The 16,220-nt window shown below is 42.5% G+C and overlaps 1 protein-coding gene across 4 annotated transcripts in view; it reads left to right on the top strand.

Annotated features, from left to right (window-relative positions):
- Positions 1-16,220, top strand: part of ncam1b (neural cell adhesion molecule 1b) — a 335,812-nt gene that overhangs the window by 185,978 nt on the left and 133,614 nt on the right. For 3 of the 4 annotated variants that reach the window (XR_009656853.1, XM_060943809.1, XM_060943811.1), the window contains exons 6-9: positions 2,409-2,526; positions 6,476-6,645; positions 6,732-6,874; positions 7,023-7,046. Coding sequence is in view for 3 of the 4 variants with exons in the window: in XM_060943809.1 (XP_060799792.1) it covers positions 2,409-2,526; positions 6,476-6,645; positions 6,732-6,874; positions 7,023-7,046 (455 nt within the window). In the remaining variant the exon portion in view is untranslated. The remainder of the gene's footprint in view (positions 1-2,408; positions 2,527-6,475; positions 6,646-6,731; positions 6,875-7,022; positions 7,047-16,220) is intronic. The other variant, XM_060943810.1, reaches the window with a different exon arrangement.

Below are 16,220 nucleotides of genomic sequence, written 5' to 3' on the forward strand. Positions count from 1 at the left end.
AGTGTTGCCTCACAGGAAGAAGGTTCTGGGTTTGAAGCCAATGGCAGACTGGGGCCTCTGAGTGCTCCAGTTTCCTCCCACAGTGTGGATTAGATCAACTAATCCGCCTCATTAGTTATTCAAAACTTTAGCTGGTGGTCTACCAAAGCTCAGTTGACAAAGCGTTTGTACGGAGAAGGTGCATTGCTCGCATGAAAAATGCCTTACGCTTGCGTTGTTTTAGGTTGTTCGACTCGATCAAACTGTGAAACTAATAAAAGTTTCGTCAACGTGAACTAATAAAAAAGGGTGAACGAACACAGGATTTCACAAAAAGATGTCGGGAAAGGTGGCTTTTGAACCTCTCACTGAGATCGAAGGGAGCCGAGTCAAAGCATGCTCGAGTTTGCAGTGATCACTTGGTGAAAGGTTTGTATTTCCCTCTCAGCTATGGCCTTAGTGTTTTCCAAGGACTTTTCTTGCTTTGTGTCATTATTTTACGGTACTTTTTTTTGTCACGAAGCGCTAAAGTCCTCAGCTGTTTCTTTGTTTCCTCCTCACAAAGTCCATACACATGAAGGTCACGACAAAATTCTTACCCAGTCGTACAGTTACAATGCGCCGTGATCTTTGTGAATGATTTAGCTGAGAGATAAGAGCCAACATAAGTGAGAATCAAGCCAACAGTTGTTTGTTTACACTTCAACTTGCAGCGCTTCATTGTAAAGAGGCGAACGAAAAGATTGGGCAGCGACTTGATAGCGAGGTCCTTTACCCAGCCACATTCAAAAAAGTTGTAAGCCTCCGTACTCTTCCATGCTTTCATCTGTTTTGCGGTGTAGAAGGACGTCTGCAACACCAGATAGTTCGAGATGTCGGGGAACTCGACTGAAGGGTAGTTTTCGAGATCGTATGACAAATCCTTCTTTCCCAGACTGTTGGGGTCGATTCCATTGCACAGAGCAGTCTTCTGAATAGATCTGAAGCGAGCAGTGGCTTCTAGATTATGAGCATAGTCTGATAACTTATTGCTAGCTGTTTGCACTACAGCAGCCGTTTAGACCACCAGCTATTTCACTTTCGGTAAAACCGTGAAGAAAAGTCACGTGACTGAAACCCAGCAATAGGTGTGAATGTGAATGGTCTTTGTGTTAGCCCTGTGTGCTAGATTGGCGACCTGCCCAGGGTGTACCCCGCCTTTCACCCAATGTCAGCTGGGATTGTTTCCAGCTTCCTCCATGACCTTGACGGATAAGCGCTGTAGATAATGGATGGATGGATGGATTTTTTAAAAGTTGTATTCTGACAGTTACTCATCTCATCTCATCTCATTATCTGTAGCCGCTTTATCCTGTCCTACAGGGTCGCAGGCAAGCTGGAGCCTATCCCAGCTGACTACGGGCGAAAGGCGGGGTACACCCTGGACAAGTCGCCAGGTCATCACAGGGCTGACACATAGACACAGACAACCATTCACACTCACATTCACACCTACGCTCAATTTAGAGTCACCAGTTAACCTAACCTGCATGTCTTTGGACTGTGGGGGAAACCGGAGCACCCGGAGGAAACCCACGCGGACACGGGGAGAACATGCAAACTCCACACAGAAAGGCCCTCGCCGGCCACGGGGCTCGAACCCGGACCTTCTTGCTGTGAGGCGACAGCGCTAACCACTATGCCACCGTGCCCGCATGGGATATAATCGACTTTTATCATGCGTTTAATTCCCTGTTTGAGTTGTTGAATAATGCCAATGCTATGGCGAATTTAATGTGCTCTCGTGTAAAGGAAGACATGCCTACGGTTTGAAGGATAAGCTGACCAAGCACTCATTTGCCACACTTAAAGTTCACTTTAAGAGTTGTTGATAATTTTATGCATTAAAAGTTCAGTCCTCCAGATAATCAGTGTGTCTGAGTAAAATGGTATATCTTCCAAAGCCCCCTGTGTGGACATTATTTTTCACTGACTATTAATTCTTCCTTCTTCTTTCAGCTCATCCAGTTTATGATCTGCATATTTGATTTGGCCTTCATTGACTATTAATTAACATTTCTTCTTATTTATTGCTTTTATATTATATTATAATATATATATTTGTATTTGTATTTGTGCTTCTAATGGAATTCCATAGTGTTTTTTTTTTTTTTTGAGTATTTGTACAGCCCAAAGCATAAATTTCAGTCATTATGTCAGTCATTACTGGAGAAGTTACAAGTGTATAACTTGTCTGCAACTTCTGAATGGTGCCTTGGTTTGTGGTTACAGTATGCCTGAAGTCTGAATACCAATGTGAGCCGTTTTGGTATTAAATCCTTCCTTCGCAACTCGACTCTTAATACGGCTCCGAGAGAAAACGCTAATAAGCGGATTATCACTATATTCTGCATTTATCAGGGGTTTTTTTTCTTTCCCCTTTCCCTCAGTCGTCCCCACTATCAGAGTGCGACAAGCCGAGGTGAACGCCACGGTCGACATAAGCCACTCTGCCATGCTGGCCTGCGATGCAGACGGCTTCCCCGACCCCACAGTCACATGGACGCGGTAAGCTCGTCTTCACCATCCCCCAGAATCCTCCTGATGAAAGAGGGCTATTCATAAACCTCCCATCCAGCTTCCAGCCACTTCTCGCCACGGCGGGCGTGTGTTCTGATTAAGAGATCAAAGGCAAGCAGAGAAATCCTCTGAATAAAAGTAAAGAACGTTTGTGCACAACATGGTAGAGGGCAAGCAGGAGCACATCATTAGTAGTTTTGAAGCATGCTTATTCTCTTGGCAGCGCTCGTCTCCTGAGTGGCACTCCCTGGGGAGGTTGCAAGGGAAGTGTAAAAATCTGGTCCACAGTTTTCTGATGAGGGTTGTGTTTATTGCTTATTTGATGATAGGTGATGGGTGTGCTGCTATTGCCAAGAAAGTACTACCCAGTCCCACAGCCCTCGTTTTCTCTTTTCCATCATAAGAAAAAGTGGAATGCTGTTATTTCAAGTGACTTACTGACTAGGAATCAAATGTGTATTTGTGTGTGTGTGTGTGTGTGTGTGTGTATCACATTTGTGCACAACACAACATGGTAGAGGGCAAGCAGGAGCACATCATCTTATATATATATATATATTCTATCCACATTCACTGGATATGAGCAATCATGCGCTCTGATTGTCTACTCTACTACAAAGATATCAGCTCATATACTGTGAGTAGAGAAAAACAAAATGGCGGAGCGCATCAAGTCAGATATATCACTTTATCAGGTATTTAAAAGAAACAGAAATAGCTAAAAGAATATAGTCGTCATTGTCATCCCCAGTATGTCCTGTTCCACACTCCAGCCCAGTCGGTGGCGGTAATGCATCTTTAAGTTGGTTTGCCAACCGCCAAAAAAAAACCCTGAAGAAGAAGAAGAAGAAAATGGCGGCGCATGTTACTGAACCAACCGAGGACGAAATAAAAACTCTACTCGAAAACAAAACCTCAAAAAATACAAAAAAGCAACAAAATATGGAATAAAAGTATTAGATGGTAAGAACGTATCTTTTGTATATTTTTTTCAAGAATTATTATTGTTATGCATTTTTTCACAAATTGCGCCTGTCATTTCGCCGGTTTGTTTACGTTCGAAGTGGAAATGATTTTGTCGGAGGTTCTGTATAAAGTTGTTATTGATCGAATTTGCAAAAAATAAAAATAATGATGCTCTGTTTCTCAAAATCCAGTGAATGTGGAGAGAATAAAAGTTATTCCATTCAATCTTGTCGTACATGGCTTATAGCCAACTCAGTGCTACGCGACTCGTCGGCTATCAGCTCATGTACGACTCGGTTTCGTGGAATAACTATTTTATAGATACAGTGGGGCAAAAAAGTATTTAGTCAGCCACCAATTGTGCAAGTTCTCCCACTTAAAAAGATGAGAGAGGCCTGCAATTTTCATCATAGGTACACTTCAACTATGAGAGACAGAATGGGGGGGAAAGAATCCAGGAAATCACACTGTAGGATTTTTAATGAATTAATTGATAAATTCCTCGGTAAAATAAGTATTTGGTCACCTACAAATAAGCAAGATTTCTGGCTCTCATAGACCTGTAACTTCTTCTTTAAGAGGCTCCTCTGTCCTCCACTCGTTACCTGTATTAATGGCACCTGTTTGAACTCGTTATCAGTATAAAAGACACCTGTCCACAACCTGAAACAGTCACACTCCAAACTCCACTATGGCCAAGACCAAAGAGCTGTCAAAGGACACCAGAAACAAAATTGTAGACCTGCACCAGGCTGGGAAGACTGAATCTGCAATAGGTAAGCAGCTTGGTGTGAAGAAATCAACTGTGGGAGCAATTATTAGAAAATGGAAGACATACAAGACCACTGATAATCTCCCTCGATCTGGGGCTCCACGCAAGATCTCACCCCGTGGGGTCAAAATGATCACAAGAATGGTGAGCAAAAATCCCAGAACCACACAGGGGGACCTAGTGAATGACCTGCAGAGAGCTGGGACCAAAGTAACAAAGGCTACCATCAGTAACACACTACGCCACCAGGGACTCAAATCCTGCAGTGCCAGACGTGTCCCCCTGCTTAAGCCAGTACATGTCCAGGCCCGTCTGAAGTTTGCTAGAGAGCATTTGGATGATCCAGAAGAGGACTGGGAGAATGTCATATGGTCAGATGAAACCAAAATAGAACTTTTTGGTAAAAACTCAACTTGTCGTGTTTGGAGGAGAAAGAATGCTGAGTTGCATCCAAAGAACACCATACCTACTGTGAAGCATGGGGGTGGAAACATCATGCTTTGGGGCTGTTTTTCTGCAAAGGGACCAGGACGACTGATCCGTGTAAAGGAAAGAATGAATGGGGCCATGCATCGTGAGATTTTGAGTGAAAACCTCCTTCCATCAGCAAGGGCATTGAAGATGAAACGTGGCTGGGTCTTTCAGCATGACAATGATCCCAAACACACCGCCCGGGCAATGAAGGAGTGGCTTCGTAAGAAGCATTTCAAGGTCCTGGAGTGGCCTAGCCAGTCTCCAGATCTCAACCCCATAGAAAATCTTTGGAGGGAGTTGAAAGTCCGTGTTGCCCAGCGACAGCCCCAAAACATCACTGCTCTAGAGGAGATCTGCATGGAGGAATGGGCCAAAATACCAGCAACAGTGTGTGAAAACCTTGTGAAGACTTACAGAAAACGTTTGACCTCTGTCATTGCCAGCAAAGGGTATATAACAAAGTATTGAGATGAACTTTTGTTATTGACCAAATACTTGTTTTCCACAATAATTTGCAAATAAATTCTTTAAAAATCAGACAATGTGATTTTCTGGATTTTTTTTTCTCATTCTGTCTCTCATAGTTGAAGTGTACCTATGATGAAAATTACAGGCCTCTCTCATCTTTTTAAGGGGGAGAACTTGCACAATTGGTGACTGACTAAACACTTTTTTGCCCCACTGTATATAGTACTGCGCAAAAGTCTTAGGCACCCTATTTTTTTCATACAAACTTTGTTATAGATTGCTATTTTATGATTTCTACATTATCGAGTGGGCGGCACGGTGGTGTAGTGGTTAGCACTGTTGCCTCACAGCAAGAAGGTTCTGGGTTCGAGCCCCGTGGGCGGCGAGGGCCTTTCTGTGCGGAGTTTGCATGTTCTCCCCGTGTCTGCGTGGGTTTCCTCCGGGTGCTCCGGTTTCCCCCACAGTCCAAAGACATGCAGGTTAGGTTAACTGGTGACTCTAAATTGAGCGTAGGTGTGAATGTGAGTGTGAATGGTTGTCTGTGTCTATGTGTCAGCCCTGTGATGACCTGGTGACTTGTCCAGGGTGTACCCCGCCTTTCGCCTGTAGTCAGCTGGGATAGGCTCCAGCTTGCCTGCGACCCTGTAGAACAGGATAAAGCGGCTAGAGATAATGAGATGAGAATGAGACATTATCGAGTCAGTACAGAAACATTTTAGAGTCCAAATGTTGGTTTTCCAGCACAGAATTAAATGTTACAGGGGAAAAAAAAAAAAGTTTGTACCTGAGCAGCGTATTTCATAAGAGAGCACTTTTCAGATTAAAAAAGAAAACATAATGAAGGCTGCTGGGTTTTGGTGCAAAATGAAGAAGCGAGTGTGACGGTCAAAGTGTCCAGAAGAACTGGGGCTGGTTCTGTAAGATGCTCAGTAAAACCTACAGCTCATTTCCGCATAAAACTGCACTCACTGGACCTCAGACTACTATTTTTTTTTTCTTTTTTAAACCAAAGGGTCGTCTCACACCAAATATTGATTTTGTTTCTTTTATTATGGCTTACTGATTACCATTTATAGTATTTTTTTAAAATGTTGAAACATTTCATTTCATTTTAGTCGACATTATTTCTTTACATGTGCCTCAGACTCTTGCACAGTCCTGTATATTAAAGCACATGCTGAAAATTCTCCAAGGAGTCTGTAAATCTTTTCAGCAGGTTTTGCTTTTGTCTGCGTATTAAGATATTGTATTCAATAGTTCTCTCAGGAGCGAGGTGGTTCTGGAGAGTGGGGATAAGTACAGCTTCAATGAAGATGGCTCAGAGATCACAATAATGGATGTGAAGAAGCTGGATGAAGGAGATTACACCTGCATTGCCAGGAACAAAGCTGGGATGAGTGAAGAAGAAGCCAGCCTCAGAGTTTTTGGTAACTGTTTGCACTTCTCAAAGTTGACGTCAGGCACTTTATGTTCAGTGGAAATTTCTCGAACTCGAAAACTGTGTTTGTGTTAGTGAAACCCAAAATCACGTACTTGGAAAACCAGACCGCTACGGAGATGGAGGAGCAGATCAGGTTGACGTGCGAAGCCACAGGCGACCCAACACCCAGCATCACATGGGCCACCGGTACGCACGTCTTTCTCGAGGGAGAACAGGTATTCATCCTTCCTTCTGCTGATGAATTCTCAATAAGACGCAGAGCCACCGTAGTCGTCTTTCATCTCGACCTTAAAATGCATGTTGTGTACTGAGATTCAAGCTGCCTGTGGCTGTTTTACACATAAGATTTGTTTCTGTCTACAGGAGCATCTAAAGAGGATTTATCAGGTATGAGATCAGAGCAGCAGGTACAGTACCTTGAATCTCTAGAAAGCCGACCGAAATCATCCCAGCTGATTGATTAATCCCAGACTTGGGCCAGAAAACTGATAAGTATCAGTCAAGGCGCGTGCTAAAGTAACTCCCTGCTGCTGAAATTAATTTTCTTCCACTGTCCTAAAGCCACGATCTTATCAGAGATTATGGATTGAAAATTAAAAAGATTTGCATAGAAAGTTCTTGTGATTGCAGCAGCCTCCACAATAGAACAGCGGTGAATGAAATTGTTGCTAAACCCAGGTTCAGTTTTAAATCTGGAGCCACTCTCTTGCATGGCACTTGAAGTCTTTTTGTGCCACCATTGTTTAGGGATGCAACGGTTCATGTCAGTGTTGTAGTCGAGTCACTAAACCTCGAGTCCGAGTCCAGGCTCGAGTCCCCAGTCTTCAAGTCCGAGTCATTAAAGAAAATTTCGAGTCGAGTCCGAGAACAAGACTCCACCTGCACCATTTGACGGTGTCTGTCGCTGCCTTTATGTGAAAGCGTCTCTGCTACTGTGTTGGACTAACGTTACTGCTCGACTGCCACATTTTAGTTAACAGGCTACAGATAAACAGCTTGTTCATCGCTCAGCAAGCCCCGCCCACTATCAACAGGGCAAATTACATGAGAGAGGGTTAACACTAACTAGTTCATTGCTCAGCAAGCCCCGCCCACTATCAACAGAGCAATGAACATAGCGTGTCACTTCCTTCTCTGGGTGGAGTCTTACCAAATGACGATTGAAGTTCGAGGTCATCCCCGTCGTCTCCTCGATAGTTCTTCTACATATGGAACACACAGCAGTGCATTTTTTCCCACTGCACGAGAAGTCTGTATAAGCAAAGCGGACAATCCTAGCGGCGTCTCTCCAGGCATTTTAGCGCCGTTAACGTTAGTTTGTTCCTGAACATGACGTATGAACAGGTGAATGTGCATTCTCTTGCACAAAATTAATGTAGATATAAATATCTTATGCCAAATTATTATGGAACGTTACAAAAAAATCAAGGGGCGGCACGGTGGTGTAGTGGTTAGCGCTGTCGCCTCACAGCAAGAAGGTCTGGGTTCGAGCCCCGCGGCCGGCGAGGGCCTTTCTGTGCGGAGTTTGCATGTTGTCCCCGTGTCCGTGTGGGTTTCCTCCGGGTGCTCCGGTTTCCCCCACAGTCCAAAGACATGCAGGTTAGGTTAACTGGTGACTCTAAATTGACCGTAGGTGTGAATGTGAGTGTGAATGGTTGTCTGTGTCTATGTGTCAGCCCTGTGATGACCTGGCGACTTGTCCAGGGTGTACCCCGCCTTTCGCCCGTAGTCAGCTGGGATAGGCTCCAGCTTGCCTGCGACCCTGTAGGACAGGATAAAGCGGCTACAGATAATGAGATGAGATGAGACAAAACATCAAGAAAAATGCCAAGTCCTTGTCTCCAATTTACGAGTCCGAATACAGTTAATGCATAAGTCCAAGTCAAGTCAGGAGTCCTTAAAATTAGGGCACGAGTCGGACTCATAACTGTTATCATGGCCCAAGAACTGTGATACATACCATACCGTGGGCCCATTGTACCGTTGCATCCCTAACCATCATCACAGGGTCAGTATGACTTCCATATCACTTATCCTCATTTCTCACCCCATCGTCATTCCTATCATACAGTCATCTGCTTAAAGGATGTCATTTAGACAAGTGGCTGAATGTGCACCGTTTTTATCAGCCTGCATGGACACAGAGGGCACATTGTGGTAATAGTGGGGGAAAGAAAAAAAAATTAGCAGTGGTTTTATTTATTTATTTATTTACTTACTTACTCAGGTTTTTCCATTTGCTGTTCTTTTTTTTTTTTCCTGGCACAAAAGTGTCTGGTTTTGCAATGAGCATAGAATAAAAAAGTTAACTACTAAAGGCAAGTGGCCATCTCTCTGCTAATTCTTTTCCTGAATGTGGCTCTGAAGCTCGTCATTCAAACTAACACACACACACACACACACACACACACACACACACACACACACACACACACACAAAACACCTACACAGTTGATGAAAGTGGTGCTGCTCGCTCAAGCACTCATCCTCATCATCGGCCGATTCAGTAGAAAATGAAACGTTATTTTCACAGCTTGATTTCAGTTGCTAAGCTCATGTCCAGCCCTGTGCACAGTAGCACAGCTTCCTTCTTGAGGTTCTCATAAGTAATATGACACAAATATGAAAAGGATTATTTGTGGCAGTCTTTTAAAACTGTCCTAAAGCTCTGCATGATGCATGTGATTACCTGTTCATTCGTGGGTACACTCTTTTTTGCACAAAAATGACCTGTCAGATGTCTCCTGGTTGTTGTTTTTTTCCCTCTATCTTTTTAAAATGGATATTCTTCTCTCCCTTCTGGAGACCCATAGTAGGCGTATCAGGTGAAAAGTCAAATTCAATCCAAATTGCTTGCAGCTGGTCTCCTTGAATTCAGAATCGAATGCAGAGCAACATACTTTTTTACAGAATTAAAATATGTTTATCCATTCTTGAGATATTACAAATCAAAGATTGAAAAAAAAAAGGCTTAATTTTTAGAAAACGGCTGTAATATTCTGTCTGAGGATCACGTGGTCCAAAACGGGCCTCATTAACCAATGAGATCAAATGTTTTTTTCTTCATAACTTCTTTATTTTTCAAGATATTTACATGGAAATTGGCAGGCACATAGATGGTTGTATACTGAATACAAAGTTTGAAAAATTAATAAAAAACAATTATGTAAACTAGTCTTTAATTAGTATTAATTATGCTAATTAGGTAAACACATTAAATCGGTACACTCAACAAAAAAAGTAATAAAATTTTTTCTAATCCCCTCTTTGTGCTCTGTAGGCCTTTGTTTTTCTTAAAAGTAGGGCCTACTAGTGTTTATATGAAAGAATATAAATGATAATATTCACAGCTTTCAAGACGAACCTCGAAAAAACTGTGTGATCCACATCCAATAAACAATTCACATTAACTGAACTGAAATTGACACTCGCGTTTCTGACGTCCGGTTTTAAAAAATTTCATTCCGACCACTAAGATCTCAATATTTTTCATCAAAACAACTCCAGTTCTATTCTAAAACAGTTATTTATTTACATGAATCAGTTTGATTTGAAAAAATAAGTAGGTAAAGCTATGAAAACTCACTTCAAAGTCTCCCGTGAATCATAACATCAAAACTAGCAGACGGAAAATTTTGCTGAATCCTTCATCAGAAACAGTGAGAGCGAGAGAACGTCCCTATAAAAGTTATCTGATTGATATTGACGAGTAATCCAGTCTGAAACTGATCAGGAGAGAGAGAGACAGAGAGAGAGAGAGAGAGCCTGACCGCTTTCCCGTAACTCAAAAAGAAAAGCACCGGCAGTTTCCCGATGTCCCGCGAGCAGAGAGTGAACTCTGTTGTACAGACTTCAACCTGCTGTTACTCCCAAAGTACTGAACAGATCTTAATCAGATACATTTCTTTGGAAAGCAGAGATTATACGCTTTTTAATGATAGTATTCATGATAGAAAATATTCAAGAGTGAGACAATGACAGATTTGGAAACTTAAATGAACGTCTGCATGCACAATTTTCACAGCACGGCCAGCGAGTGTCTGATACGCTGACCCATAGCTCATATCTCATCACCTTTATTTGTGCTATTTGGTGCGATAAATGAGATGGTTTATAACTGTTGTATTTCTCCAGCCCTCGTCCAGTTAACAAGGGCACCTGACAACTGAGAAGGCTGTAAAGGCAGTAAGCTTGAAGAGTCCTGCGGCAATAAAGCCTTGAATATACTGTATGCATCAAGATCCAGAGGAAACCAGTGGATTTCTGTATGAACAAGAATGACTGACTACATGAGCCACTTTCTCCTGTGTTTTTTTTTTTTTTTTTTAACTTCGCCTATCTCTGCTGCCTTCCTCTGAGTCAACTTTTCCATGACTCACCTGTAAAACAGATTAGTGCCTGAAGTCAGACACATGGCATTAAATATTAAATCTAGCCAGAGATGGAGATAGCTCTGAAAAGAGAGAGACATGTTTAAATTATGCCTTTGAAAAGAGCAAGACACACAGAAATGATATTTCAGTCGATCCAAGGTGCTGTAGTTCCTGTGGACCTTTCCCCCCCTGACAGATATCATCTTGGGTATATCACTCGTAGAGCAGCCCATGTTTTCAACAGATACAAAGAACGTCCCGATTATTCTTGTCCACTGTCGTGGATCAGTCAGTCTGTCCACTTGCACCAGTGATGTAACACTCAGAACAGTCCAGAAGGGAGAAGAGATCCTCTTACTCTGGTCTGTCTGATGAAATAAAGTTATTGATCCAGTTCTTCCTCTGCTTCTGACATCAACCCTGCAGTGTGTAATATTTCCTGCACCTCACAAGCAACCCCCACATCACTGGGAATGCATGAATGCATCTCTCCTCTCATACAAGATGATTGATGATGGTACCCAAATCTGCATGCAATCTTCTTGAACATTCTCAATTCTCTTTCTCACCTCGTTAAATCTCGCGTAGGTTTGCTTCTTCGCCATGCTCGTGCACCGATTTCATATTTCATGCTTGTTTACAGACGTCTTCGTGATGTCCAGACGGCGCTGTCTGTTCCACTAATCAATTCAGATTTTCTGTACATTATTGAACAACTCCCACCCATATCCCAGCCCAGTTTGACAAACACCCTCATACGGAGTCCATATGGACACACATGGATCATTTAACATGCTGGAATGTAATGAGCTGTTGTCATTTTACATGATGAAGGTCTCATGGAGGAACTGAAAGAGATGTTTATTCATTCACAAGCTTTAACTGCTTTATCCTGATCAGGGTTGCGGTGGATACGTTGTCGAACCCAGGAAGGCAGAAATACACCCTGGATGGGATTCTACGCACTTTCAAAGACGAGTCAAAAACTAGGGGCGATTTAGCAAAGCCGATCCAGATACTGTCATGTTTTTGAGAAGTGGAAGGAAACTGAAGAAAACCCAATAAGATACACTGTCAGAAACTGTACAGTAGGAGTCCATTTCTGTCCCCAAAGGTACAATCTAGACTAATGTACTCCCTAGGGCTCATTATTGGACCCCAAGGTAAAGATGTGTACCTTTTTAAGGCCAGAAAGGCACATATATTTTCCAGGCTTGTAGTACTCGAGTCCAGGACTTGTGCTGTAATTTTAAGGACTTGGACTCGGGCACTGATGACTTGGACTTGGACTCGGACTCGTGCATTAACTGCATTCAGACTCATAAATTGGAGACGAGGACACAGATTTTTTCTTTATTTTTTGGAACATGCCATAATAATTCAACGTAAAAAATCAACAATTGATGACTTTTTTTTTTCCAACATAGTTGAACAAGCAAACATTTCACCCTTGCACAAATATTCATCCCCCTTGGTGTTTGTCCTGTTTTGTCGCGTTACAAGCTGGAATTAAAATGGATTTTTGGAGGGTTAGCGCCATTTGATTTACACAACATGCCTACCGCTTTAAAGGTGCAAATTGTTGTTTTATTGTGACACAAACAGTAATTAAGATGAACAGAAATCTGGAGTGTGCATAGGTATTCACCCCCTTTCGTATGAAACCCCTAAATAAGAGCTGGTCCAACCAATTGACTTCATAAGTCACATAATTAGTTGATTAAGATCCACCTGTGTGCAATCAAAGTGTCACATGATCTGTCACATGATGTCTGAATAAATCAACCTGTTCTGGAAGGACCCTGACTCTGCAACACGACTAAGCAAACAACATGAAAACCAAGGAGCCTCCAAACAGGTCAGAGACAAAGTTGTGGAGAAGTATAGATCAGGGTTGGGTTATAAAAAATATCCCAAACTTTGAATATCCCAGGGAGCACCATTAAATCCATTATAGCAAAATGGAAAGAATATGGCACCACTACAAACCTGACGAGAAGGCCGCCCACCAAAACTGACAGACTGGGCAAGGAGGACATTAATCAGAGATGCAACAAAGACACCAAAGATAACACTGAAGGAGCTGCAAAGATCCAAAACAGAGATGGGAGTATCTGTCCATAGGACCACTTTAAGCCGTACAATCCACAGAGTGGGGCTTTTTGGAAGAGTGGCCAGAAAAAAAAAGTCATTGCATTTGGAGTTTGCCTGTCAGCATGTGGCAGACTCCCCAAACATATGGAAGAAGATTCTCTGATCAGATGAGGCTAAAATTTATTTTTTTGGCCATCATGAGAAACGCCATGTGTGGTGCAAACCCAACACCCTGAGAACACCATTCCTACAGTGAAGCATGGTGGTGGCAGCATCATGCTGTGGGGATGTTTTTCATCTGCAGGGACAGGAAAGCTGGTCAGGACTGAAGGAAACATGGATGGCACTAAATACAGGGCAATTCTGGAGGAAAACCTGTTTGAGTCGGCCAGAGGTTTGAGACTGGGATGAAGGTTCATGTTCCAGCAGGACAGTGACCCTAAACAAACTGCTAAAGCTACACTGGAGTGGTTTAAAGGGAAACATTTAAATGTCTTGGAATGGCCTAATCAAAGCCCAGACCTCAATCCAATTGAGAATCTGTGGCACAACTTGAAGATTGCTGTTCACCAACACAACCCATCTAACTTGAATGAGTTGGAGCAGTTTTGCCTTGAGGAATGGACAAAAATCCCAGTGGCTAGATGTGCTAAGCTAACAGAAACATACCCCAAGAGACTTGCAGCTGTAATTGCAGCAAAATGTGGCTCTACAAAGTATTGACTTTGGGGGGTGAATACCTATGCACACTCCATTTCTGTCACACAAAACATTTCTGTTTTTTCATCTCAGTTATCATTTGTATCACAATAAAAAATAAATAAATAAATAAATAAATAAATAAATTTTTAAAGTGGTAGGTATGTTGTGTAAATCAAATGGTGCTAACCCTCCAAAAATCCATTTTAATTCCAGCTTGTAATGTGACAAAACAGGACAAACATCAAGGGGGATGAATACTTTTGCAAGATACGATCGTGCCTACAGATAAGCGTGAGGTACTCCAAGAAATGACATTTGGCCCTTTGTAGTCATTTTCATGATTTAAACTAGAAGGGCATTCGGTAGAATGGATACCTCCACCAGCCACATATCAACATCAGAATCAAATCACTTGTACCTAGGATTATAGTAAAGCGGTACACCAAATTTCATGAAAGTCCATTCACTACTTTTTGAATTGCATTGGAAACAGACAAAAAAAAAAAATCTGGATCCACATAAATATCCTGATATGCATCACAATCTAATCATTTGTTCCTGAGCCCATTGCTCACCTTTTTCAAATTTCATCAAAATCCGTTTGATAGTTTTTGAGTTACGTTGGGAACAGACAAACAAACAAATGGAGGCAAAAACATCACCTCCTCTCATCTCATCTCATTATCTGTAGCCGCTTTATCCTGTTCTACAGGGTCGCAGGCAAGCTGGAGCCTATCCCAGCTGACTACGGGCGAAAGGCGGGGTACACCCTGGACAAGTCGCCAGGTCATCACAGGGCTGACACATAGACACAGACAACCATTCACACTCACATTCACACCTACGGTCAATTTAGAGCCACCAGTTAACCTAACCTGCATGTCTTTGGACTGTGGGGGAAACCGGAGCACCCGGAGGAAACCCACGCGGACACGGGGAGAACATGCAAACTCCGCACAGAAAGGCCCTCGCCGGCCATGAGGCTCGAACCCGGACCTTCTTGCTGTGAGGCGACAGCGCTAACCACTACACCACCGTGCCGCCCCATCACCTCCTCTAATAACAAAAAAAACAGATCAATCACATTGAAAAAATAAGTACACCCTTACATTTATCGTACTTTCAAGTCCATAAAATTAGACTCCGGTGTTCCAGATTAGGTGCCATTGAGTCAAACCTCCTGCAGGTGGAGGTGCAGGTGGAACCTGTCTTATTTAAACCTGACATCTCAGGTCTGGTGTTCTCTTTGCTATTGAAGTGTGTGGTGTCATCATGCCAAGATCTAAACAGCTCTCTAAGGACCTCGGGGGGAAGATGTGGCTGTCTATGAATCTGGCAAGGGATTTAAAATGATCTCTAAATTATTAGAAATAAATTATTCCAACGGGATGAAAATCATCTGCAATTGCCGTAGATTTTAAACAACTGCTAATTTGTCCAGGACTAGCTGCCCAGCAAATTCAGCCCAAGAGCAGACTGTTTGCTGCTAAAAGATGTTTAGAAGAATCCCAAAATTTCATCACTGCATCTACGCGTAACTCTTGCAACTATTGGTGTGAAAGTGCATACATGTACAATCAGAAAGAGATTGGACAAATATGACCTTTATGGGATGCGTGCCAGAAAAAAGCCTTTGCTGTCCAACAGGAGCGTTAAAGCATGACTACAGTTTGCCAATGAACATATAGGCAAAGACCAAACCTTTTGGAATAACATGCTGTGGACAGACAGATCAAAGATAGAGTTGTTTGGCAACAGTAAGAGCACACCTGCAGCACAGACCACAGACAGCTTTTCAGGAGAAGAACCTCATACCAACTGGGAAGCATGGTGGTGGAAATGTTCTGGTTTGGGGTTGCTTTGCTGTCTCAAGGACCAGGAAGCCCTTAGTAATTGAGTCAGCTATGAATTCTGAATCATATCAAAGAGTGCTTGAAGATAATGTGAGGTCACCTGTTCAAAAGCTAAAGTTGATCCGGAGCTGGCCCTTTCAACAAGATAATGATCTTAAGCGCACTAGCAAATCCACTAAGGACTGGCTCAGAAAGAATAAATGGAGGGTTATGGAATGACCTTGTCAAAGCCCAGACTTGAACCCCATTGAAATGTTTTGGGGGGGATTTGAAACCATGCAGGAAAACCCTCAAGCATCTTGCAACCGATGGAATTTTGCATGGAAGAGTGGTCAAAACTTTTCAGCAAGCAATTTCAGCAAAAAATTTCAGAGACTGGTGGACAATTATGCAAAATGCTATCGAGAAGTTATTTCTGCTAGAGGGTGCAATATTAGCTTCTGAAGCCAAGGGTGTACTTACTTTCTCCAGAGAAGAATATTACATCTATTGATGTTTTGGTTGATTGAAAAAATAATTTTCCCTTGTGATTTTGTTC

This window comes from Neoarius graeffei, chromosome 17, assembly GCF_027579695.1.
Source record: "Neoarius graeffei isolate fNeoGra1 chromosome 17, fNeoGra1.pri, whole genome shotgun sequence".
Classification (NCBI taxonomy): Eukaryota; Metazoa; Chordata; class Actinopteri; order Siluriformes; family Ariidae; genus Neoarius; species Neoarius graeffei.